This window comes from Lepisosteus platostomus, chromosome 12 (assembly GCF_059453375.1).
Source record: "Lepisosteus platostomus isolate fLepPlt1 chromosome 12, fLepPlt1.hap1, whole genome shotgun sequence".
In the NCBI taxonomy this organism is placed as follows: Eukaryota; Metazoa; Chordata; class Actinopteri; order Semionotiformes; family Lepisosteidae; genus Lepisosteus; species Lepisosteus platostomus.
The window spans coordinates 40,450,139-40,477,590 of record NC_142622.1 but is presented as its reverse complement, the minus strand read 5'-3'; the positions used below and the strand labels follow the sequence as shown (position 1 = coordinate 40,477,590).

General features: G+C 38.6%; 1 protein-coding gene across 1 annotated transcript; it reads left to right on the top strand.

Annotated features, from left to right (window-relative positions):
• Window positions 1–10,120: 10,120 nt before the first annotated feature.
• Window positions 10,121–13,806, top strand: abrab (actin binding Rho activating protein b). The gene is made up of 2 exons (XM_088601907.1): window positions 10,121–10,927; window positions 13,227–13,806. The coding sequence occupies exons 1-2, from the start codon at window positions 10,230–10,232 to the stop codon at window positions 13,708–13,710; spliced, it is 1,182 nt and encodes a 393-aa protein (XP_088458033.1). The 5' UTR covers window positions 10,121–10,229; the 3' UTR covers window positions 13,711–13,806.
• The last annotated feature ends 13,646 nt before the right edge of the window (window positions 13,807–27,452 follow it).

The following is a 27,452-nucleotide window of genomic DNA, read 5'->3' as shown; positions in this document are numbered from 1 at the left end:
TTTTCACTTGTGTGACAAGTACAGCTCTGCTCTAGTCCTACAAGGATTTGAACATGACAGCTCGCAGGCTCCAAGCATGCGCAACGCCACACTGTAGAGTCTAGACAGCAGCCAAGTCCACCAACCCAAGAAGACCATGCTCTCCACTGCAGGAGAATTCTACATGATATAAACGGTGAGTGAAGGTCTGTTCTTCCCCTGCAAGAATTCAATCATGATCACTAGCAGACCCAGAGCCACATAGCACCACAATGTCGACAGCAAGAAACTCCACTACTGGGATAGAATTCTACACCATTCTACACCATCCAGGTATCAAGGGGGAGATGTCACTTCTGTAATATGCTCAGTGCACTGGGCCCTCTTACACTTGGAACTGTGAGTCTGGCCTGTAAAAAGGAATATATTTAATCTTTAGGCTTGACACTTCCTGTTGTTGCTACTATTCAGAGTGATAAACCACATTCTACAAAACAGCTCTAATAGAGGCGGCAATGATCCCAGCAGTAGTTTCTGGACTGTGGTTGTTGCCCACTTGGGGTGACCCTTTGCAGTCTCTACTGGATAAGAGACAGTCATCATCCACCATGAAGATGTACATGGCCACTATAGTATTTCTGCATATAATGTCAGAATACAGAGGACATCCCTGGGACCCAATTCTTGGCTATGTAGTTCCTTAAGAACCTGACAAGCATTCACAATCAAAGAGCACTTTCTTGCTTTCCAGCTTTTTTCCATCTTCCATTAGATCCCCTGAAGATGGAAAAAAAAATCTACTGTTTTTGGTAGCTATCATATCTGCAAAATATATTAGTGTTCTACAGTACATGCCCTTTCAGTGTAGAATGCTCGCCTACATCTTTCTGATGATCCTGAAGAGTCATTATGTTCTAACCTGGTATTACTCCAAAAAATCATCTTCCTTTTCCATGTGAACCAGGTCCTAGTTCTACCTCTTCCATTCGCCTTATTGACATCTTATGTGGTATATAATTGACATCTGAATATGTCGATCCCCGTGCGGACTTTCTGCAGTACATATGGTTTACTTATCAGCTATTTGTCTTTAAAGGCTCCAGGGTGCTGTTGACGCTGGGCCTTTTCAACTGGATTGACAGTATGACCTACAAGACTGTGGATCACCGACTCCAGGAGGGGGCACACTCTACAAGAGACATGGCCAAGCCATTGGACCTCTTTCAGGGTGAATCACTGCCCAACATCTGTGCTATGACTAGCTGTCTATATGCTTTTTTTTATTTTTGACCACCTGGATGCGATTGGTTCCTCAAATTACTGTATATGGCTGCCTTTTTTTGACTGGGACTATTATCTGAGAACATTGGTGTACTATCCCATTGGCGGCTACTCTTTGAAGCATTTGGCTTCTTAAAAAGTAGCCACTGAATTGCTTAGGAAGTGTAATGAATCAACTACCCTTAAAGTTCATCAAGGTAGGGGGTGAAAGTACTGTAGTGTGTTATTGCCCTTAACATGTCCTACCTGGGGAGGAAATTGCAATGGAGCTGGCTAGGTTTATCTTTAGGTAACATTTTAAAATATAAAATATACAGTACTTCATATCCTGGATTTAAATATAAGTTTAAGGTTTATAAGTAATATCTGATATCGACATTGATTTGTGAACTCTATCTGAAGGTAGATAAGCACAATGTATTATTTAAAATTCTTGAAATATTTATATTTATATTCAGCTACAGTAAATAGATAGATACTTTATTGTCCACTATTATAGAAATTTGTCTTTGGCGTCTCGCATAAAAAGTACAAAACACACAAGCAAAACATAAAAGTCACATAAATTACATTAAATCACAACAAGTGTCAACAATACATAAATAAGTGGATAAATAAATAAGTAGTGGTATGCATGGGACTACATTTACATACATTCATTGAGCAGTTTTATTGCACAGGGGACAAAGGACTTCTTGTAAGTATTTGAATTTGGTGCCCTGTGCTGTCTCTCCCTGATGGGAGCGTTATGAATTGAGAATGGGGTGGGGGTGTGGCATCAGCTGTGATGTTGCTTGCCATTCTGAGAGCTGTATTATGATATAGCTGGGGCTGCTGTTTCCCAATTATTTTTCCTGCCATTTTCACAATCCTGGACAGTTCTGTTTTGTTTTTCCAACCCCAGGTTTCCATACCAAACTGTCATATTAAATGCCAGGATGCTCTCAACAAGGCTTTTATAAAGTTCTTTTGTCTTTGAATTAAAAACAGCATTCTGATTTGCTTTCCTTAAAATGTTGTCTATATTCTCAGTGTACCTCAGCCTCTGGTCAATATGTCTTCCAGGATATTTAAAATTCTTTACACCCTCTACAGACTGACCATTGAGTACTATTGGCTGCAAAGTTTGCCCATCATTGGTTTTAGCACTGAAGAGAAGCTCTTCAGTCTTGGTCACATTTATTTCGAATGCGCTGGATTGGCACCAGGTTTCAAGGATACTGATGTGCCCAAAGTAAGTCTACTCACCTGGAGGTTGGTCCTTTAAACAGGGTCCGACAAGAACCATGTCATCTGCATATTAAATTAGACTGACTGTACTACTCTGAATCTGCATCTCATTAGTATATATTGAAAACAGAGGTGACAATACACATCCCTGGGAAGCACCTGTATTTAAAACCAGTTTGTCTGAGAATACACCATTCATGTGGCCTGTCTGACCTGCATCTGTAAGGAAATCTCTGATTCCAGCGTATAACATTCCCATTCACATTCAAGTCAAAAAGATGATGTAAAAGAACATGAATGTGTATGGTGTTAAAAGCAGGGCTAAAATCAATTAAAAGAGCCTGCACAGATTGTGGAAATATTGAGTTAAATCTGAGTTAAATACAAATGATTCCAATTAAATGAGGGGGAAATTGTTTTACATTAGGTGCCCCATTATGCTTTAAAACATCATTCTCCAACTAAAATACTTCACTAATTTGAGAAAAAAAGGAATGATGGAGCATTGCTTCGCACATCTTATGAGGTTTAAAGGTCAGTGACAGCAATACTGTAGTAAGTGAACCTTTCACCTCTTACACATTTGAGTTTTTGCCAATGACTTTGGACTTCATCATCTTTTAGTCTTTATGAGTTATGACTTGAAAATAAGGTTTTGGTTAGGCTTAAGGCTGTGAGTAATAAAAGTGAAAAATACAATAGGAAGAACTAAATCTGGAAATAAATCAAGTTTGAATAAAAATAAACATAAAGAGAAGTATAGCTTGGCTCTAAACAAAAAGCAAACAAATCAGTTTATGCCACAGAGAAAGAATAAATATTAAAAAATGTTGTTTGATATGCAGAATCCAAATTTCATATTTTCTTTCAATTTATTTACCAAATTTCATGAATGTAAGAACCTACCTCATTTCACCCTGGAAACACCCTCAAAATACATACATTTCAAAGAACGTGTTAATAAATTCTTATAATAAGTATGAAATATAGTATGAGTATGAGATATTCACACCAAACTACAGTAAATCGAAAATCTGTAGTGATAACAGGTCAGGGTTTTTCCTCTGCCATCAGTAACAGTGATATGTAACACTTGTATTGTACTCTTGTATTGTACTCTTTATTATTGTGTTATGTTTTGTTTTACAACTGTCGAACAATAACTTTAAAACTTAAAACATTTAAGAGTCTATAAATACAAGTTTAAAAAGTCTATCTGTAAATATAAGAGTCCAGATAGCCCTTCAAGACTGAATTAATTAAGTAACCAGCTATGAACAGGATTCCTCAAATGGTGACATACAATTGGCTAAGCACTGCCAGGATTTAGTTCACTTCAAGCATCGAGGATATCTTATGCTTGTCAGACGGCAATGACCCCAAGGACCTGGCAGTAGAACAGAGCTTAGTTAAGCAGAGAGCTTAAGCCTAAGTGGTCCCAGGAAGTCCCAAATTATTGCTCCAGTTGATGCTATCCTTGCTGTATGTTTACATTGTGAGAGGCAGTAGATGCTTTTACAGTGTGGTGCCATAGTGTAGCTGTTATCACATTCGCCTTATATGCAGAAAGACCTGGGTTTGAGCCCTGGTGAAGCCAATCTTTTGGCGCTTTGAGAAGCTACCTTTAAAGGTGTTATATAAAATAAAGTTTTATTATTATTATTATTATTATTATTATTATTATTATGGCTCCCATTTTGCATATCCTTTCACGAGGGACAGTTGATTGTCTTCAAATTTGGGGGATACAATGCATGGTTAGTAAGAGATTGTCACGATTATAGTCCCCCCTCCTTAAGGGTGCTCCAGCCCTTTCACTTGAGACTTAATTCTGTGCACCTGACCCCTTTTCCCAGTCCACCTTAAAAGCCAGGCGCTGACGTTCATCCTGGCTCTGCATCTGGTTTCCGCACCGTGCGAGTCCGGGACCTGGAAGCGCCTGGTCCCGTTAAGGTTTTAATCTTTGTTCCCGTTCCCTGTCCGCCGGTTCCGACCCGGTTTCTGGTTTTAACTCTTTGTTTGGATGGATCACCTGGCAATGGACTTATTCTTGTGTTTTGGATTCCCTTTATGTTTTTTTGTTTTTGGATTGTTTGCCTCGGCCACACCTCCCCCGTGCACCAGCGCACTTTGGACACGCCCCCCTGTTTTCAGCCCCGTATCCCTGCATGATGTTTTCCTAGTGTTTCCCCACTTCTTCGGATTGTGTCGTCCACATAGGGTCCGGAAAGAACTGTTCATTACAGAGATGATCTTGAAGAAGACAGAAGAAATGAATAGACACATTCATTCCCTATAACGTGCACTTCTGAGGTTTTATCATCCTTATCCATACTGTTGACCCCCTGTACCCCCTGAAAGAGCTGAGGGGGACAGACACAGCTCGTGCACACAACACAATAGTGTATGAAAGGACACACATGAGAGTTTTTTGGCCTATTCTTCTCATGGGGTTGCTGCTATAATCTTGCAGGCACCTTCAAAGTTACAGTACACTAGTCTCTTTTGCACTGCGAGTCAACGTTTCCCTGGCCAACCTGCACTGTCCTGGTCACGTGTTATTGATTAAGACAGTCAGAAACTTCCGTGTTTCTTTTAATGTAAACATGATGGAAAAAAGTTTTTTTTTTAATAGTTTAACATCTGGACTGTCATATCTACAGTACTTAGACTGTAGTTGAACTGTTGAAGAGATAATAATACATCTTTAATAAACTGACTTTTATAACTGCTGTGCTCAAGTATAAACTCCTCTTTAACCATGACCAGTACACAGCACTAACCAGTTCTAACAGATTACCATTGGTAATGTTTCCCTAACTAAACTCTTTGTATGGAAATCTTAGAAAATCACTGTGCAGTGTTCCATTCACCATACTGTATGTGGTCTGGAGCTTTCTTCTTAACACAGTATATATTAAATCCACTAAATTTACCAAAGGGTAACACTTTTTGTTGTTTATTGTTGTATAAAGCTACATTTCTTTTCCAAATCATACAGTAAATTGCCACAGAAGATTGCAGCAGGCAGAATTGTGTTTCAGTATAGAACAACAACATTATTCATTGTAATGTTTACCTTTTAACAGAAAATAGTTTTCTCTCTAACGCCTCTTTTGTTCTGTAAATTCTCCTGTGGTTCTGGTAAAGGTCTGTTGTTCTTTCCGTGAGGCCATGAAACTGTGGGGCAAAAAAAAAATAGATCAAGCTTCTGAAAAGCTAAATTGAAAGTGAGAGGTGTCATGACCCATTTCCCCAGCTCCTATCTGACCCCGTTTGCGTGTCATCTGTCTTTTGCCTGCATTCGTATCGTCCTTGTCTCCTTATCAAGCCTACTATATCTCATGTTTCTGTCGGCTTGAGGTACTCCATCTCACTCTGTCACTACCTCCCCAGTCTCCCACAAGAGTCTCATTCCTGTCTGGCCTTTCATCTTCCCCTCTCCTCTTCCACTACAGCAGGCAATACAGTATATAAACAAGCAACTGCTATCAGCTGAAAATCTGGGATCCACTGTCGGTCTGTCATTGGACATACAACTGGGGACATCTACTGGCTAAGCCAGTGATTGTGCTCAAAGGAAAATTCCCTCATCTAAAGATATAGTGGAAATACTTTGTTTGGAGGGGGAGCAGTGATGTACAGTATAATGACTGTAAAAAACTGAAGTTTTGATGGAGCACATTCATATTTTACATGGGCTACTAAATGGTTGTGAAAACAATGGAGTTTAATTCCATGGAATATGTGTTTACTTAAGTGAGATTTTTACCTTTCTTTGCATTAGCTCAACAATAGTAATAGCTGGAAATGATTCAGAATTGAATGCATTTGTACAGTGCTTTTCACCCCACAGGATTCCAAAGCACTTTGCATTGAGGAGGGAACTCATTGATCACGCAGCCCCCAGCTAGATCATGCACAGAGCTGATGTGCCAGCAGTCCCACTACATAGCAGATCAAGTAAAGCAGTGAGAAATTATGTTACAAGTTCAAGTAAGGGGGAACTTTAGGTCATATAGGTCTGATAGTTCAAGCCAAGACTGGAATTACATGTAAGTCTTGACACTTTTATGAATATGAATATGAAGTTTGTGTAATGGTAGATTTGTTTATTGAATTTAGTGAAAACTTTGGCTTAACTCGCTCAGCTGAGGGCCAACCTCCATAGGCTGGGGAGGCTAGGATCCCTGTACTTGGTGAAAAGGCAACCAAGGGGTAGCTGCAAAGGTGGAGGAGGCAAAAACGAGTGAGAAAAAGGAGAAGGTTGTATATGTGAACTGAGGCGGTTACATCAGGATTAGGTGAAAGTTACGTCAGCTAAGCTTAAGGCTCACCTCCTGGCCATAGGACAAGGAGGCCGGGATCCCTCCTGAGGAGAGGCGACTGCAGAGGCACAGATTACGTAGTGTTGGAATGCAAAAGACAGGTGTGCGAGGGTGAGATTATGTAGAGGTTTTATAATATTTAGGTGAGGAAAAGATGTCAGGATTGTCAGGATGTGAGGATGTCAAATTACTGAAAAATTTAGATCGAACTTGGCTGTTGTCATCCTTCCGAAGAGGGCTATTGTGAGAGTTCACAACTCAACTTCCGCAATTCTACCTGCCTCTTACCTATCCCTTCACCTCCTATAATCTCCAGCCACAGCCCAGGGTCAAACTCTGTGATGTATAAATTCACGTTCTAGAAACAGGGGTCATTTTTCTCTTAAAAAGGGCAACAATAAAAACAATCAATAAATACACATTTTCCCCAATTTCACAAATGTATAAAGAATAATGATTGAGATGATAATGACTAAAGAAAAAACTTTACCCCGTTAATGCATACTAAGGCCTTTTCCATCACAGATACATGTTGTGACAGAATGTAGAGCTTGGTGGTGGAAGGGGAGTGCCGTGGGACCAAGGTGTTGAAAAGCTTACACCTCTTCTAACCTTGCCAGTACCAATTTGTAGCACTTTGGAACGTAGCAAAGGCTTCTTGATCTACAACTCACAGAAGGCCCTGGGAGTAGTTGATGGCCCACTGATCATTTGGCCTGGGTCAATGAGTCACAGCTGCTTTCATTTATGTCTGTGTGTTTGTGTAGAAGACGATGAGGCACACAAAGCTATTAGTTATGAGGTATTTAATTTGTTCAGCTTGTAGCTGGAAAGCTGTTTGGCACAGTACAAGTGGCTTTAAAGACAAGAGTGTTTGTGGAAAATGTCTGTTGGTTGGTTTTGTTTTGGAGTTAATCTGAGGACTAGTCCCCTAACCCTGTAGACAACACTGTACAAAGAGTCCTGCTAGGACTCCAAAGTAGGAATACTTTTTTTATTTGAAATGTTTTTTCTGTTTAAACTGTAGGGGAACTTTGTAAATAATGTGTCTTCACATCCACTCTCTAAATAAAAGCACCTTTCACTTAAACAAATGTGATTAAAACCTCCTAATTACAGTAGATGCCAAATTTAACCTGTCACAATGTCCATATTTTAAGATTCGTATGTTGACTTTACAGGACGTTCCCTTTTGACAAAACATTTCTAGAATGTTTGACACGCCAGTCACTATATTTAGATGAGCATTAGCAACTGGATTTGTGGTAATCATCAGCACATGCTCAATCAACAACTACAGCCAAATACGTTGTGTCATCTTCTCATTATTAACAATGCTATGGTGGCACAAATCTTTTGGCCATAGCTGTATATCTTTGATAGTGAGTGATTGATAACTACCAGCTGCTTTTCACGTTGTGTACCAAGCCTCTGCTAGCCAGCTACTATAAATAAGCACGTTATGTGAGTTAATACTGTTACTGACCAAGATGACTGTGTGTTTTTAAGCCTGGGTGAGAAGTACTGTAAATACAATAATAAGCCCTCATATCAGAAATACTGTAGTAGAAAATTCACAGCTTCAAAAGTTATACCCGGAAATCATGTTCAGTTGTATCTGTAGACAGTTTTTGAGCCTACTTTACAGTATATTATATCCCAGTCGTGCACCCCACCACAAACATCTTCCCAAACCCAGTGTCTTTTTGCCTTGAGGCCAGGGTTAGGAAACCCAGCACTTTAACCCCATTCATTTAGTAAATTCATTGGTTAAGCTGATCCTGCAGCTGAAGTTCATGTCAGTTAACAAAGGACTTGCCAAATGATAGGAAACACTGTGCAATGATACTAGGGTGAAAGGGATGCAAGATTCCAATAAGCGTTGTCAAAACTGACAAATATGCATCTCTGTGACAAGTGCGAGCCATCCCAGTCGTTGGTGGGCTCTAAGCACACATACAGTAGCACCACTCCCTAGACTCTGCTATGCCAAACTGCTGGGTTCTCAAAGTACTTTACACTGTCTAAATTTCTGGGAGACATCACATGCTGATCACTGTTACATTAACTTCACCATATGTGTGTTAAAGTTACTTTTAAAATAGCAAGATACAAAAAAGTCATCTCAATGGATACATTTGCCAATGCCAATTTCAACTAAATTCAAGTATTCTTGGAATTGTTTCACATCCATTGAGACCACTTTGAGATCCAGCTAAAGGATATATCAAGGTAAACCTTTAAGTATCATATAGCAGGCAGATGCTAGGAGTTTATTTTTTTGATTTACCAGCACTTAAATCATGGCTAGTCACTGTAGAACATTTTGTTTGCTGCACATACACCTATTATCAAACAATATTAAGAAATGCATGACCATGAATTGGTAGTTATTACAAGGAGCTCATGCTTAATGGATATTTTGTGAAACGTAAAAGACTTACGTATCAGGGTCACCAAGAACATAATGTCCCATACTTCCCAAAAATATTTTTAAATCAATTCCCAGAAGAAAAGTATGAAATTCTAAGTGCTGTAAGATTTAACTTCTCTATGGCTTGATGTATGGATCAAAAAGTGGAGAAAACAAAAGTGGAGTATACTCATCCTTCATTAAACTAGAACTTTACTTTAAAGTGCTATGTAAAGAAAGTTATGCATTGTTGTAACATATTCTTAGTAATTTATTGTGCCAAACTATTCAAACACATCCGAAAAGAACCTAAACTCATCTGGTTTATGTCTAGTTGAAAGCACTTGGAATGACTCAGAGACTTTTACAGTACATGTATTTTAATGGGAATTTAGTGTTTTTGCCTACAAGCAATTGTGCTTGTAAGGCAAGGGTAAAGTGTATTATTTTCTTTGCCACCCACGTGTGTAAAAATAATATGAAACTACAAATGATTAAGTTTATGTTTAAACCAAATGTTTAAACCACATGAGTAAATGTGTAATGTATTCCTAATATATGCTGCATTTTATAAAGAGTAACAAAATGGATTTGAATTACTAATAACTGATCATAAATATATTTGAATATGTGATTTTTTGTTTCCTAAACTGCAGTTTAACAAACACAGAAAGCAAACATTCTTTAATAATGCAGCTGCCTGTGCTAATGAAAAATCGTTTTTTCCATTATCTTTAGCACTGCGAATGAGAAAGTGCCTTAATACCTAGCCTTGTTTACCATCTGCAATGGTCATTGCCTGTGATGAAACATGATCTGCGAAGAGTTTTAAGGTGGCGGTGTCAGAGAAAGATGATCAAGGGGCAGACATGCTTTGAATACTTTCCATCATCATGAAGAGCCCTCTCCATGTTTAAAACGTAATGCTAAGCCAGAGTAGCAGCACTTGAAGAAGGAGAAAAGCTGCTGTATACCCAAACCCAAAAGGGAACAGAAAAATGTCAGAATCAAATCCAAAAGCTAATCAAAAGAAGCCACCCAACAAAAATGTCAAGAAGCTGCGGACAGTGAGTATGGTGTGTAGCTTGGCGAAAAGCTGGCAGCAATGGGCTTCAGAGAACGAAGAAAGGCAGGCCAGTGAGCCATCTGGATGGACACCCTCTGAAGAGAAAAGGGAAATACTGAACCCGAAGAAGTATCAACATCCCTTACAACAGGAAACTTGTTCCAAAGAAAACACTGGGACTAAACAAACTGCAGTTCCCGATCCAGCAGCAGGAAAATTAGAAAACACTTCTGAAAGTTTACCTCTGGACTCTAAAATAAGAAGCAAGCAAGTGGTGAAAACGGTGACCAGCAAAGTGCAGGAGAAAGGAATGAACATTGGTTACTTAACTGACAAATACCAAAAGGAAAACGAAGAGGTGGATAAAATACTGAACGCGAAAAGTTCTCCAACTCGAAGGCGAAGATGCTCCAATCTGGTCTCTGAACTCACCAAGGGTTGGAAGGTGATGGAGAAAGAAAGCAAGGATTCTATGGGCCCAACTGGGCCAAAGAGGACAGACAGTATGGACACGGAGGACAGTGGTTTTTCAGAGGGCGATGAGAAAATGCAGGAGGTGGCAGAGATGAAAGACAAACAGGTAGAGCCAGACATCTCACCTGTGAGGATCAAACGGCCTTCTGTTTCCGTGTAAGTATTCTATGGTGTGTTAAACAACTGAACGTTAACATCATAATTAGCGTTTGACAAATATGCTTCTCACCAAACTATTTCAAACAGATTATGTTGTCAGAAGGTTACGTAGCCCAGAGGATAGCATATCACAAAATATTGGCAAATCATCTGAAGCCTTGCACTGCAAAAAATATGGTTCAAAGCACAGCAAGATGTTCCAACACAGCCACAATATGGAGTAGGTGTCAATATCTATTTTAGTTAAAACAAGTAAAATGAAAGTTTGGGAATAAACAAGTAAAAGTCCCAAATGAACTCCAACTGGGAGTATTCTGAATTTGTAGACGAAGGTTGTGCAACAAGGTCCATAGATATCTGTAGAATTTCAATGAGCTCTAATAATTCTTTTTTACATGACAGAAAGAAATCTGACAATAATTATCTATGAACACACAGTTTAAAAAAAGATACCTCAAAACAGAATTTTAAAAAATATGCTAAATTAAATATTTATAGAGGTTTATTATTATAATAGTTTCACTATATACAATAAAACAGCTGTGACTGAAATAATACTTTCAACAACATTTTGTTTGATAAAAAAATGTAAAATAATTCTCAATAGTCTTTATTTAGATTCTATAATTCGTTCTGCAACATTTGTAGTGAAAGTCAAACAATTTTATTTCTTATATTCCAATTTGAATGTAAAAAAGAAGCAACATTATATACTTTATAAGAAAAAAATTGTGGGTCATTCTAAACTTTAACAGCAACTTAGAATTTAGTCTTTTATTATTAAGCAATAAAAATAACCTTCCTAAATCTCGAAGTAATTTCTTTGTGGTCACAGGAATGTTTTTCACCCAATCTAAATTCACAGTGTTGAGAAACACTGAAATTCATTCATGACCATGATACACTCAAGTGACTCACTTTTGTATAAGCACTAAATCATCTGGATAAACTGTCAATGCACCCGTTAAAAAACTGATATTTCCCTTTCATAATAAGAAAATTCCAGATTTGTTGTTTTTAACTTTAAGTGAACAGGTGCTTTTGAACTGTATGGCTCAGTACAGTTATCAATTTATTAAGTCTATTTAATCACAAGCATCAGTTAATAATGCTGTTGTTTTGGTACTGGTATTATGTTCCGGTATAGCTTTGCTGTTATGCAGGTGGAACAAAGTGATTCCTGATGGGAATAAACACACTATCTGCCCAGGAAGAAGCCGTGAGTTTCTATACCCACACGTATTACCCCATTTATTGTAGAACATAACAATGCCAGGAACAGGCAGCACCCCCTGTGCTAATTCACACATACAGTACACACCAATCACCCATTCACTTACTGCCTACCCCTCTCTAAGATACAGATTTCTGATCTAGGCCACAATTCAGCCACAGTGCTTCACACTCACAATGTGTTAGCAAACTCAGAAGAGTGGAAAGAAATAAGAATATAAGAACATAGGAATGGTTTCAAACAGGAGGAGACCATTCTGCACATTTAATCTGTAGCATAATCTCAGTCCAGCCACTCATGATTTGATCTGCCTACAAACATAGGTGACCCAGAGGTCGCTGGTGACACAATACCTTAGAAATGTTTTTCTATTTCTGCTACTCCCCTTCTCTGATGAGGTACAGAACTGTGGCAGGCATGATGTAGCTGCCAGGGCACTTCCCCGTCAGGAGAACAGAAACTTTCTTAGTAATTCTGCCTGACGAATGCAGTATCAACACTGAATGTGTTGGTTCCAACACATGTGTTATCTGTGAAGCATGTCCCATCCAATTGATATCTCAAATCCTCCATCCAGTCCTCTGTTCTCACATGTGCCTTCTCTGTCTACAGCATCTGGGGGTTGCAGTGTTGTGAAATCAGAGTATGGTCTATCTGCCGCAGGTTAGCTGCAAAGACAGAGACGTGCGAATACCCACAGGAAAGAATGCCAGTTAATTGCAGGGCAAAAAACACAAAGGAATGATTTAGAGACACCAGTTAAACTAGCCAGCATGTTTTTGAGCATGGGAGGGTTACAGCACACCCACATGTGCACAGCATGAATACACAGCCTCCACACAGAGGGTGCTCCAGTCCTTTCAAACCCAGGACTCAAGAGCTGCGAGGCAACAGCACTAGGCATCATGTCATCCACTATAGTGTTTTAGATAACTTCTTCCCTTTTTTGTTTACGGAAATTAACTCAGAATTGACAGGCATCAGCGTTTAGGGATTCAACTAATTTAGCTGACCGTACTTAGTACGTGTAGAAAACACATTTCTACTCTATGTTTTCCGCAGGGTGAACAAAGACGTGGATGAAGCCAAAAGGATTAACATCATTGCCAAGAAATACAGCCCAGTGGGGAATCTGAAGAGCAAGTGGCAAAACTGGGCGGAAGAGCACAATGTGAACCAGAAATTGAACCCCTTCAGCGAGGAGTTTGATTATGAGCTTTCCATGTCCACACGGCTCCGGAAAGGGGACCGGGGTTATGGGAGGCCGAAGGAAGGCTCAAAAACAGAGGAGAGAGCTAAAAGAGCAGAGGCCCACATCCATCGAGAGATACTCGATATGTGCTACATTATCAGTACGATGGCTGATCCAGACCCCGATGGCAAGAGCCGGGTAACGTTTGGGGAACTTTTTGATAGATACGTGCGCATCTCAGACAAAGTTGTCGGCATTCTAATGAGAGCCAGGAAGCATGGGAAAGTGCACTTCGAGGGTGAGATGTTGTGGCAAGGACGAGATGACCACGTCATAATAACCCTTTTAGTTTAGCTGCTTTTTAAACTGTAGAGCATTCATGAGGCCAAAATAACAGGCGCAAAGGTGAGCCATAAAACCTTTTTTAATGAATAAAGTTATTCATTTTAATTTCGCTTCTGACTGGTCCTTTACTGACATTCACACAAATGTGGAATCATTTTATAATTATAATTATAATCCTTCACACGATTCAAAATGATCGAGCTTATTTTGGAGAACCGATACAATGCGGGCATTCTATTAAAATCCTGTTAAGGTTGCTCATTACAAACACATATTAAACAAGCAGTAACTCTGCACCGTATCTTTGTGTAAGTTGGATCGTCCCTGATGCCTAAACTGAAGAACGTCCTAAGATATAATGAAGCAGCAGCGGAAACCGGATTGATATCGTCATCTGATGACGCAGAAGAGAGCCATTTACTACATTGACACGGAGATAAACCACTACACTTACATCCACAGCTAGAATTATAATTTATAACAAACAAATTTTAACAGACTAGATTAGCACAGCAGCAACAGAAAGAGGCACTAGAGGGAACTTCTGGCTCACATGTGAATGTGCTGATTTAAACAATATGTTGTGTTGAACATTAACGGTGCCCCTGGTGGTCTGAGGGCCCTGGACAGTCACCTAGTTTTCCTAAGCCAAGGGCCAGCCATGACTGTGGGAAAGGAAAACATTCTGCTACTGTATGTACTGTAACGCATTGCTGAGAAAATAAATTCATATTTCAGCTTCTATTATTAAACATTACTATTTAAAGTGATTTTTAAATTTAATGAAACCTATATTATACATTCTAACTGTTTTCATCCTATTTGCATGGCAACAGGTCTAAAGGATGTCATCAATGACATTTCGGTACTGATGCTACAGTATGTGCTTAAAAGTAAATTAATATTGTGTGGTTAGCCATTTTAGGTCTATGTGCTTTGTAGGCTTACAGTATACCATATGGAAATATATTGTTCAATAATTTAATATATATATATAGTTTTTCTCCCTGACTATTTTCATTCAAAAGAAAATTGTTCTGACATCCCCCTTTTTACAAGATTTTGTTTTTAGGAAATTAAGCAAAATCGCAATGTTTTTTAACTTACTGACAGATTATAAATATGTAATGTGTTGCCAAGCTTTGTTCAGCTCATGTTATTGTAGCAAATTTATAAAAATGTGGGACATACTTCTGCTCTGTATAGACTGATATATTTGGACAAAGACTCAATCTTTTATTATTATCGTATTGTATTTTATAGGATCTGTATTATACAGCTGATTGCTTTGCACTTTCTACTATATTTCTTTCTGACAGCCAATTTTGAAACCAAATCATGGCTTAAGCTCTGAATTTTATTTTCTTTGGCTATAGCATACAAATTAATACTGAATAAAGACGAAAGCTAACTCTGGTGCTTTCGACAATAGTTTCTGTAGCACATTTACAATTTACAATGAATTTTATATTTCTATAATCTACAAGCGCTGTACATTTAAACATGATTAGGAAATGTAACTTGGTGATTGTAACAGTACTTTTTTTCAAGGGGAACCACCACAGAATGTCACGACACTTCAGTTAATGTATCAGATGATCACTGACACAGAAAAGCAGTAAGATAAGGAAACTGTGTCACAGGAAGCCTGAGACGAAACTTGAAGACAACAGACAGAATTAATACAGTAATAATTATACCCAAAGTGAAGTATACAGTACAAAAACAGATTTTTATGAGGGTGTTTTGAAATTTACAGGTAGTTGTACAGAGGCTTAAAAGCTTTTGCCAAGCTGGTATCAGGAAATGTGAATGGTTAAAATGCAAGACAGGAAGACCTTGTACAGAAGAGATGTACACTATTTAGCCATGTGTATTGCCTTTAGCTTTTACAATTCCTTTATATTGTTCTAAACAGAAGACATATTGTAACTGATGTGGTCACCCCAACACCAACAACTTTAAATGTATACTGTAACTAATTTAGAGGGGATACTTGTTGTTATACAACCTTGTACTCTTTTCCAACGACACCCACAGTTGAAGTCTGGGATTCTCCGAGATTTCTTTAACAACCAGGACACAATTGCCCATTTAGCATTACTTCCAGCTCACAAAGCATAGCAGAAAAGGAAAGACCCAATCTACCAGCTCATCAACACACTCTGAGTCCTGCTATGATCCACCATTGTTAAATAGTGCTGTGTGGCTCAGAGTTATGCGACACTTCACACACCACCACTGGCATAACTACACATACTGTACTGTACATACAACTATGTCCCCAGTTACACCAACACCAATGATGAATAGTCACTGTCTACTTGTATATGTTAGTTCTCAAATGCTCTTACTGTGATGCAGGCTTTCTGATTTCAGGACTGTCTTGCAAGTCAGTGGCAATATGCTGAGGGCTTTGTATTTTGCAACAGAAAGTATAGTATCTTCCATTCAATTCCATCATCATGCTCCAGCTGATTTCTGACTTTTTTGTGAATTAAAATGTGATTTTCAATAACCAAGAAGCCAGACAATTATATCAGATGGATGTGACATTGTGTTTTTGTACGACACACAGGTAAGCAGTTTGCTTTCATTACAATAGGGCTACATATAAAGTTTGGTTGAAGAATTATGCCCCCTGATATTATTTTTCCTTTTACTCTTTGTTACGACCAGAACACTAACTTTGTCAAATGTATTTACTGTATTTGCCATGTTTTCCAATAACAAATGTACTGTATTGTAAACTGGTCTCTTGTTTGGGAGGAAGTTTCCTATAGATCCTAATCTTGCAAAATTCCTCTCACCTTCATATATAAATCTACAGTAGCAAACAGGACTTCACAGATCTCTCTTACATTTCCTCCTCCAATCCATCTACATCCTTGCAACAGCTCCCTAGCTCATTCCTCACAGCAATGATGGAGGTTTGGGCAGCCTTATCCTTGTGGCTAGGCTGCTATTTCCCCAGAATCTTTGGCCTTTTGGGCATTGCTGTAGCATTGACTGATGCCATGAAAATACACTGAACCATAGTATTTTTGAAAAACAAGTCACACTACTATTGAAAACAAAGATGGTCTATTATGTGAAGTAGACTTTTTTATCTGGTAGATCTAACTTTTACATTAAGGACATGTACACAATGTTTCAAATTCTTCCATCAAATAGCTTGTTAATACTATGTCCTTCACAGAATCAAAAACTACCAACCACCAATCAGTCAGAATACTAAATAAAGTAAACCCCTTTTTGTGGTTCCTATGTTTATACTGATCTGCCTCCTACTACTTATGACAAACTAAAAATCAGAGTTCATATATATGTAATGAATTGGTTTCTTTATTATCAGACACCTTTCTCGGAGGCAGGTTTAAGTACATAACAATTTCACAGTAAACAGTAACTACTGTGAGTCACATAGTGCAACAATGAAGATAAAAAGATAATTCAACAACATAACCAATGACAGTAATCATAATCATAGTTTGAGGATTCACAAAGAATACTGTGCATGACGATGCTTCTGCAGCAGATACCAAGCAGTCCTCTCATGTTGATGAATTGTAGGTTTCTGAATACACTTGAAGAATTAAGGAAGACAAAACATAAACCACCCAGCAGAATTTGGAAGAGATGAAAAGGATGGACCACTGAGACAGAAGAACTAGCAACTAGAGAGCTGCAGCAATCAAGTCCTATAGGGTGATGGAAGGGATTCAGGATCAGAAAGAAAGAAAAATACATTATTTCAGTAGGAGAGGGATGGTTAAATGGTTTATGGCAGTGTTAAAGAGAGAGTGGGTGAAAGAATAACACAAAAAGGTAAGGGAGATCAGTACAGGAAAAAGAAAAGAAAAATGTGTCTGTATCCAGCACATCATGACTAAGGGGCTTTTAGGTATGTGTGACGAATTAGTGGACTTACATAAGAAGACCTGTTCACTTTCAACATAGAAACAGTAAGAGAAACCTTGAGAAGAGTAAATGGAACCAATAGGCAGTGCGTAGATGGCTTCACACGGTGAAGATGGAGAGTCACAAATGAAATCTGGTAGGAACAATCTTGGATATGGCAATAGAACAGTCCCTGAAATTCCAGGGTTAGAGAAAGAAGAAAGAGAAGGTCAAGGGTGCCAAAAGCAGCTGAAAGGTCAGTGGGAAGAGAATTAATAACAGATAGTGAAGCAGTTTCAGTGGAATGCTCATGATGGAAACCAGACTGTAAAGAATTGAGAAGGGAGTGTTTCAAGGGAAAAATGGATAGCTGAGGGTGAGTTACTTTCTCAAGAGCTTTGGAGATTAAAAGGAAAGTAGGAGAGTATAGAGGAGGGTAAGATCAAGAGGAATCTTTTTGAGAATAGGGGTTTTTAACGTTTTTCAAAAGTCCAAAACTAAATCTATCCGTCCATGTATCTAGTTTGCAGTTCATATTCATACAAGTCATAATGATTTAAATGTTGGTCAATTTGAGCTGATTTAGCAACTGCTCTTGTTGTTTCTATCAGCTGTCATTGCACCTGGGTCAACAGTTAGTATATTCAAGTAATACTATTTGTGTATGTATTATCATCCTCAGTCGTTGTCTGTTCACTACAAATACATACAGTATATATTTTACATACATATACATAGTACTTAATTAAAACATGTATTTGAACATTTTAAATGTGAATCTGTTATCCTAAAACATGCCTTCTCTTGTTTGAGATGACTGTTTTACAAATGTTTGGTAAAATATGATCAGTGGATTTTCTGGAGGAATGTAGAACATCACTTCATAGTTCTATACATTTTAAAAAGCAGGAAGTACAATCGTTTTTTTAAATAACCCAGCACCATTTTCCTTATGAAGTTAATTGAACGAGATTAGAAATTATGGGACAGAGGTGTAAGAACAATGAAAGTGCCACTAGAGGCCATCATAAAGAAAGATTAAAAAACCCATGTTTGTAACTGGCTCCAGTCCATGTACATAGGCTCTGTTGAGTGTACTAATAGTCTTAATGGTAAATTACATGGAATGACAGAATTCTCACACATTTATCTTTTTAAATAAGGGTGTTGGTTTGGTTCCTTGGCCTGGTGTTTGTCCGGAGAGATGGAGATAATAGTTTTGGATGCAATTAACAGTACAGAAAAGGCAAAATAACACACATTCATTATGCTACAAAGAGTCTGAGCGCTATTTACCACATACTGACTTGTGAAGCATGTCTCCAACAGGCTAGGGTGATGTTTAGACCCTGTGCAAGGTGGCAAATCTGGGACTGTAGACAAGGTTCAGGGACAAGGTTCAGGGGAGACACACAGGGTTTATTGGTGCTCACAGTGAAGTAGGGAAGTCCGTGCGGAAGTGCAGGGAAAATCCGAAGGCAAACATATCCAAGGAAGTTCAAGAGGAAGTCAGGAAGCAGTCCATAAGTCCATTGCCGGGAGATCCATCAGGAGACGCAGACGAACAGGCACATAGACAAGACGAGAATCCAGGAAATACAGGCCTCCCTTCCAAGCCCTGGGTTCAGCTGGTCGGGGAGTGTAAACAGGCCTGAGCCCTCAGGCTTCCTCCCGAAGGCTGGTGGTAGGCAGATAATCGGGCTATTTGCAACAAGAAAGTCACCAAAAAACAGCAATACATACAGGGCAGGCAGTCCTCTCTTTGAAAATAAAAGATCCAAAACACAGACCAGAAAAAAAAAAGAAAAAAAAAATCCTGACGGAGATCCAGGTAGTCAGGAATGCCATCCGCAAGGTCTTAGAAGAAGGCTCAGGAGCCAGGTGGTTCTCCCGTGGAAGGTGATGTTTAGACCCTATGTGAGGTGGCGAATCCATGAAATACGGGGCTCCCTTCCAAGCCCTGGGCTCAGCGGGTCGGGGAGCGTAAACAGGCCTGAGCTCTCAGGCTTCCCCCCGATAGGCGGGCCATCGGGCTACCGTGTTCCACAGCTGACCGGCGAAGGCAGGAAGGAGTCAACTTACATAGGGGAGCTAAAACAAGGCACACCAGGAAATAATGCAGGGAATAACTAAAAAGACTAACATGCGGAGGTTGGAGCACCCTCTGTAGGAGAGGATGGTGGCTGTAACAAAAATAATGTAAAGGTTAAGATAAAAACAAGTAACTGAGTATATCCATCTAATTGAAGTGTAAATTAATCATTCTTCTGTGGCCCATCCTGAGGTACAGTACACACATTTATTTTAGGTACATTCATCGAAAATGTTTATAATTTTAAAAGGTCTGAAATTGATAATGTTTTAGAGGTAATGCAGATTTCTCAGCAGCTTGACAAAAAACCTCAGATTGCTGAGAAATTACAGTATGTTAGATTGCTGTTGTAAAGATCAGCATAAGCAAGCTATTCTGAGTGTATTTCTGTGATCTCTCCCACCACCCTTGTTGAATTTAGCAAATTAGTCCACAAATTCAGATGGAAGGATAGGAAGGACCAGACAGAGACGTGTGGTCAGAAATGCTCAGTTCGGATGTTTTTAATCTAGAAATGCCAGCACCACAAGAACAAGTTAAGGTTAATATACTGTATGGTTATTCTTAAGTGTTGGGAAGTTAACATGCTGAATAAAACTGAAACAGTCCAGAGTGGCTAGGAAATAAGCAATAGTCTACCACTCAGGAGTATGCATATTGAATTCACCAACAAGTGAAATACCTGTACAGTTTGGATAAAGAAGTGTTAATGCTTCTACAAGTTCAGATAAAAATCGAACGTTTTTAGTGCAAACATTCAAAGGATGTGACATTCTGCACAGAATTTATATTTAGACCAGCGTCTGAGTGATGAGTGGTTGTTAAATCAGCACCCTGACTGGAGTTGTGGGATTTTTAAATATAGCCTTACCCAGTGGATCAATGTCATTCAACAGCATATACTGTAGTAATGTGATTGATGCCAAGTTACAGTGATATGAAAAAATCCACTTTCTCCTCAATAGAACACTTTTTGATCTCTATAGCATAGTATTTCCATTTATAATTTAAGAGGGAAGAACACAGTAGAACCTTTTTGGTTACATTTATGATTTAAGTTGAATTAGAGATGCTGTTTTTTGAGTATCTTATGATTATTCTCAGTGTCATTATTTCTGATGTTAATTTGGAGAACTGGGTTTAACTACTGGTCTTTGACATAATTAATGGGATTTGATTAAGAGTTGATTAGGTTACATGCCCAAAATATGCACATTAAGATGCTCTGTCTCAGAATTATAGTTTGAGTTTAGTGAATAAAATGATACTTTTTCTGAGAATAGACCCTTATTTGACAGAATTAACATTTTCTGTGTTTTATGCTATCTGTATATTTTCTTTTCATTTCTCATTACATGCTGAATTCCACGGAACAATATAATTTTCAGGAAAACTATCAACATAGTGTTTGATAAATATGTAAAACCAAGTTAATATGAAACAAAAACTTTAAAATCTAACAGAAAAAATTACTTTAAATATGCTGTATTTGTTTGAATACACCTAAAAAACATTTTAAATTGCAATATTAAGTCATGCCACCAGGTGCCACCATTTAACACAAGATACACAGGCTGTCAATGTGTCAATGCTGTTATCTTGATCAAAATTTTCTAACACTTTTCATGAGCATGCAAACCATTCTTAACCATAATACCAAAAGTTTAAATTTGATCATGATAATTAAGCTCAGTATTTAAGATATGTTATTATTGATCTCTGTACCTGTTGCACTCAAAACCCTTTGAGAATTTGATGTAGCTTTAGTCACTGACAAAAGATTACTTTTTCTACAATGTTTAAACTTAAACGAAACAGCTGGTTCAGTTAAGTATTTGATACTTTGCTTAAAAGGAAGATCAGCTGACTATAGCTCTCTGAGGTTGGAGACCTCACCATTAAATATGCTTCTCCTTCTCCAGTGTAGTGTTATTCACTCAAGAATGTTAAACATATACAGCATTTCAATAACAGCACTTAAGATGGAGTGCATCACCTTGGTCAACTCTGAAATCACTCTTCTTCAAATCAATTGAATGCTCCGCAATTAACATGCATGCATCAACTAAACAGTTTTATGTGTTGTATCACAGCTGTCTCTTGTGTGCTTCATGTTGCTTCATATCCCCAGAAGGCAAGAAGGCAAGGATAAACAATACTGGAATTTCTTATCACTGAATACTCTTGGGCTATTTGGCAGAATGTTGAAATGACAGACAAAAGCTTAATAAAGCACATAAGACTGCTGACAATATGTTTTTTTTTTTAGCACCATAGTACTACTAACAGCAGAACTATATTTCTGTTTTTTTCTATATCTTCTGCTACCTTCTTACAATTATAAAACCAGCTTACCATTTTTATGAAAAGATAATACAGCTTTTAAAAAATATACAGTATATTGGATGGAGTACACTTGTTTTAATTATTCATTTTAGACCAAAAATTGATAGACTTCTACTTTTGCTAAGTCAATAACAAGTCAGGTCACCTCACTCAGATGGCCTAGCATCATTTATTAGCTCCTTTACTGTAAATACTGCATCAAGGGAATATTGTTTTCAACAGGGTTTCAATAAATAGCCTATTTTGAGTTTTGAGTTCACGAGTATTTAACAATTTAAGCAGAATGTTATAACTCTATAAGGCATCAATGGTGTTTCTCCAATTCTCCAGTTGTGCTAGCTTATTTTCTCATTTTTATACATTGATCTTAATTGTAGTGTTTCTAATATACGTGCTTTTTACCAACATTCCCAATCATAGGAAATTAGTTTTTATCTTTCTTAATGAGCTCTACAATACGCTAATTAGGCACAACTGCACGAAAGATGTAAAACCTCTTTTATCCTTTGACTTAGACAAACAGCAATATGAAGGTAGAGACTGTCACAGTTAATCACATGGAGTCGAGGATGATTGTCTTCCGTGTTCCTGAAGGTGACAGATAAGCCCACCATAGGGTCTGCATACTCTTGCAGGTTGAGCAGATACTGTATGATACAGGAGATATAATAGGTCATGTACTGCATAGTCCATTTTCTTCAGCACTATACTTTATTATCTCATCTGCCATCTTTGGGTTTCAAATTGCTGGTCTCCTTCCAAGATATTCTTCAGTCACAAAAGTATAGGTAGTAATGTAGCACTTCCTCACGTTTGCTTTTACTATTGCTTTGAAATGCTTCTTCTGGCCTCCTCTGGGGCGATTTCCTTGCTAAACTGGGAGAAGAGATACGTCTGGAGCCTGACACCCAGATGATATAACCAACCAGACTGAGCTGATGACAGAGGTTAAGAAAGTAGCTTCAATGCTTGTGGTGGTTGCTTGGCAGAGAACACTGGTGTTCGTGCTCTTCCTCCCAACTGATATATAAATGTGTTCCTCACACAGTGGTGGTGATATGAATCCAGTCCCTTAATCTTGCTCCTGTATGTTAGAAATGTAGGAAACTAGAGATCCTGAATCATTTTTTTCAAAGAGAACAAATCAATAATCAGTGGAGGCTAAGATGCTGATTTCTTTCACTATATTTAGCTTGACGTGGTTACCAAATCATCTGGAGTATGGGAAATACTGTATATGAATGCTATTGGACTGATTTTGCTTCATAATCATAGCTTTTGAAAGTTCTTACATTTTAAACCTTGCTGGAACTGGCGTCTGATGTAAAAACCTAGGGCAGCCTGCAGATTCAGAGAAATATCTCTTTTCCTCACACTCCTCCACCCTTTTACAAACAGACAGGTCAAGCTGCCATCTTCCAGTTCCTGTTCTGGACTTGCACGATAAGCGTAAAATCCAGTCCTTGAAGCAGACACCATTAATTGGGCAAACAAGAAAAATAAAACATCTGTGCCCATCCAGATGAAACTAAAGAGGCATCGGCGTCACACATGAGCTTCACACGGAACCCATCTGCTAGTTTTTCAGGAAGAGATAAGATGGTGTTCTGAATGTCATTTGCTTCTCATACATCTTAGATTGACTTCAACTGATGTCTGTGCTCCCGGATAACTCCCTAGTGTAATTTACTTGAATTGTGAGCCCTCTGTCTTGAAAGCAAGCCTTGACAGTGCAACTTCCTTTAAATTATTTTGTTTGTGGAAGACTTTTTATCGGGTGACCTTATATTTTTCCTCTTTCAGAAGTAGCTCACTACATGTTTGATTGTCAATAGAAAAAAAAAGAATTGTGCAGAGCCAACAGTGATTAAAATGACCTCTTCTATGGCTACAGTCATTGAAGCCAAAAATTGCCCCAAATCCTATTAGATACATTTACTATAAAAAAGTTGTCTTTAACTAATTTATCAGTTGTCCCAATATGTTTTACTGACGCGATGGATGTCTAAATAAAGATTTTCACATGCAATTTGTGAATATTAGTCCTGAAAAAGTACAAAAAGACACAGTCACTTTGTTTGTTTCGTTGTTTATATACTGTAGGTCCTGGGGAGATGCATAACTGCCAACTATGTCTTTTCAAAAACGTTTTGTTTCAAGTACAGATAATTTTCCTCTTGGCAGTATTATGGGTAGTTTTTCTATATCCCCTAACATAAGAAATATTGTTTTTTTAAAGTAGTGAGCCTGTTCAACATCACTGACAAAAGATCGTCATTTGAAACTGTACACTAACTACAAACATTGCAGTGAAAGGACAGACAACAAACTTGGTAAATGCAGTAGTATGTACTGTATAACCCTGAATGCATAGCCATTCAGAGTGAACCCAAAGGAAATCATAAACAGTACTGAGACAGAGCTGTTAGGAAAAGTGATGTAAATTAAATGGTACCTCAATGTGACTGAGAACAGTTTAGTGATTCAGAATAAACAGTACTTTTGACATATGTGACACTGAACAAGCAATTACACAGTTTCAAAAAATCACAGTGACAAGATTGGTATCTGAAGTCGAGTACTTCAGAAATATCTACAGTATATGTTTAGCAATTGTTGAAACACATCTGTTCGAGAAACTTAGGCTATAGATAGAAAAACATACCCCGGTCCCTACAGCATATCTGTTTCTTCAGAAGACGTTGGTTTCTTCCATTCATCTATTTTCCAACCATCCATCGACTTTCTATCCGCTTTATCCAATTCAGGGTCACAGGGGAGCTGGAGTCTATCCCAGCAAGCATCAAGCACAAGGTAGGACTCTGGGATGACAATCCATCAGAGCACACAGAATGTCTTTGGACCGTAGGAGAAAACCATAGCACCTGGCGGCAACCCATACTCTTCTCTAACCTTTGCACAAAGCTGTGGATGCTCTTATAATAAAGAGATTGTGGCATATTCTTAAGCCAGTCCTGTACTGCTGCTTGGGACTTGTTCTCATCACAGATGTTCACATATCAGACAGCTTGCTTCACCAGGTTAAACTGAAACACGGTGTGAGATTCAGCCCTTAAGGCAGATGATTCTGTTGATTTTTGTTTTTTTTGTTTGGCACTGCTACAGTCCGGACAATGAATATAGCGGAGCCCGGAGCTGGCACAGTCACAGTGCTACAATGCCCTTTATTCTTTTGACAACAAAGTCCTGGTGTACCATGAAAAAATGTTCACAGTGTGAACTTGGAACACAGAAAACAACCTCTTCGGCCACTTAACAACTGCCTTTTGGATGACTGTCTAGCCACTCTCAAAAGCTAATTTTCTGCTTTTAGCCCCATGGCTCTGTGGTTCAGTAGCGTGAACCTTTGGCTTGTTCAGTTACTCACCTAGAGCGCTTTTGCAGAACTCCCTGGTGTGCTGCATTCACTCTCTCGTCAGCTACCTCACACACCTGCTCAGAGAAAGCATAGTGTATGTTTAAATAGGGAGGTTTAAATAATAATTGTAAGCCCTCACAGCTGGCTTCTCTCAGGCAGTGATTTGTGCTGACTGCCCGTCACAGGTACAGTGCAAGGAGGGAAACGTTTCAAGTTTGGAAGAATGAGGATAATGAAGTGAAAGTAGCAGATCCAAAATAATACACAATCACTAGAGAATTGGAATGGAAAAACAAAAAAAAAATAACATTAAAATACGGCTACATAATGTACATGACCCAAGATCCAATGTGTGTGGAGACCATCAAATCATTTTTCAAGGAAGAAATATCAAGGAAATTTTCAAGGAAGTGTCTTGAGATTTAATAAAGAACATAAGAATGGTTACAGACAAGAGGCCATTTGGTCCATGTAACCCATTCAGATCAATTAGTAGCTTATTGATCCAAGGATCTATTCCAGCTGTTTCTTGAAGGAAGTCAAGAAATCACATTAAACAATATCACGGGAGCCAGGGCAGACTCCCGTGAAATGCATTGTTAAAGACCCTATGCAGGACTGTATAATCCGGAAGAGTCTGGCTAAGGACATCAGGGGAAGATACAGCAGGGTTTGGACCGGTTTGACAGATGGGGGGGGGGGGCTGACAAAGCCAAACGGGTCCAAAAAGGGGTTATCAGGGCGCAGTCCATAATCCAAATGCTGGGAGATCCATCCTAGACGAAGACGGTTAAAATCCCCGGAAAGGGGAAACCGAGACCGGGAACACAAAGAACTAAAACCTTAACGGGACCAGGCGGTCTGAGCCCCGGACTCAGTAGGTCAGGACGCAGGGGTGAAGCCTACGCCATCGGGCCACTCCTGGACCCGCTGGTAGGTGGGCTTCTGGGCCTCCATCTTTCAATGCTGAGCCAGGAACTCCGGAGACCAAAATACAAACGAGACACACCGGGAAATAATAGAACCTAATCATAACAGAAAAGGGTAGGAGCTCCCTCTAGAGGAGGGATGTGGAACGTAACAACCAAAGGTGGGTATCATGTTCCATACTTCCAAAACCCTTTACTGTATCTTTAACTGCCTCCTGTCCTCAAAATGTATGAGGAAAATGTCATGAAAACTCTCCATTCTGAAAACAAAATAACTCGCTGAAAATTATGCTATGAAGTTATGAAGAACAAAGATCTTGTTAGTTTTAATCTATAATTGATTTTACTGCTTTTTATCTCTGCCAGTATCATTAGTTCTCTACATATGAGTTATTTATAGGCGTACAACTTAAATGAAAAGCAGGCTAATATCCTCAAATGATCTGTCCTGGATAAACAATTTTCATGAATAAACAAATAAGTTGCTGTGATATGTTGCCTAGGGAAATCAGATAAATGGCTACAGTCAAAAATGAAAAAAAGCTTTATGCTCTTCCCACTGAAACTTGTAAGCAATAACGTGAAGCAAATAACAATAACCACTCAATACAGAATTTATGCTTTTAATACCAGCCTCTTTCATTACAGATAACATTTTAAATTATTTTCAGAGATTGCTGTTCAGTGGTGTTACTGTTGCCATGGAGCAATATTCAGGCCTTTAGGTTAATAAGCCAATATTTCTAATCTCCTTTTATTTATTTAGGAAAGTAGACAGAAGTGTTCAACAGAAAATGTGTGAAAGATTTTTCAACAAAGCCTTTTTGGAAAGAAGAAACCATTTGGCTGGAATGAAAAAACAGAAAGATCCAAGGACTATAGCTGATCTCCAGACTCTTAAAGTATGTCTTTGTCTCCAAGATTTGACACAGCATACTGTATGTCCAAAAGGGCATAGAAAACGCTTCAAGAATGACCTCCAGGCCGGCATGAAGAACACCAACTCTTGACTGACTATTGCCCATGACAGACCTCTGATTGAGGAAGAGTCTGCTGCAAGGATCACAGGATTTTACAGTAGAAACTATATGATAATAACAGGAGA

Excerpts from the sequence above, each read along its gene's own strand:
- abrab (XM_088601907.1), top strand. The coding sequence starts at position 10,230 with ATGTCAGAATCAAATCCAAAAGCTAATCAAAAGAAGCCACCCAACAAA. Across the intron at positions 10,928-13,226 it reads AAACGGCCTTCTGTTTCCGT|GGTGAACAAAGACGTGGATG; the intron begins GTAAGTATTCTA and ends TGTTTTCCGCAG.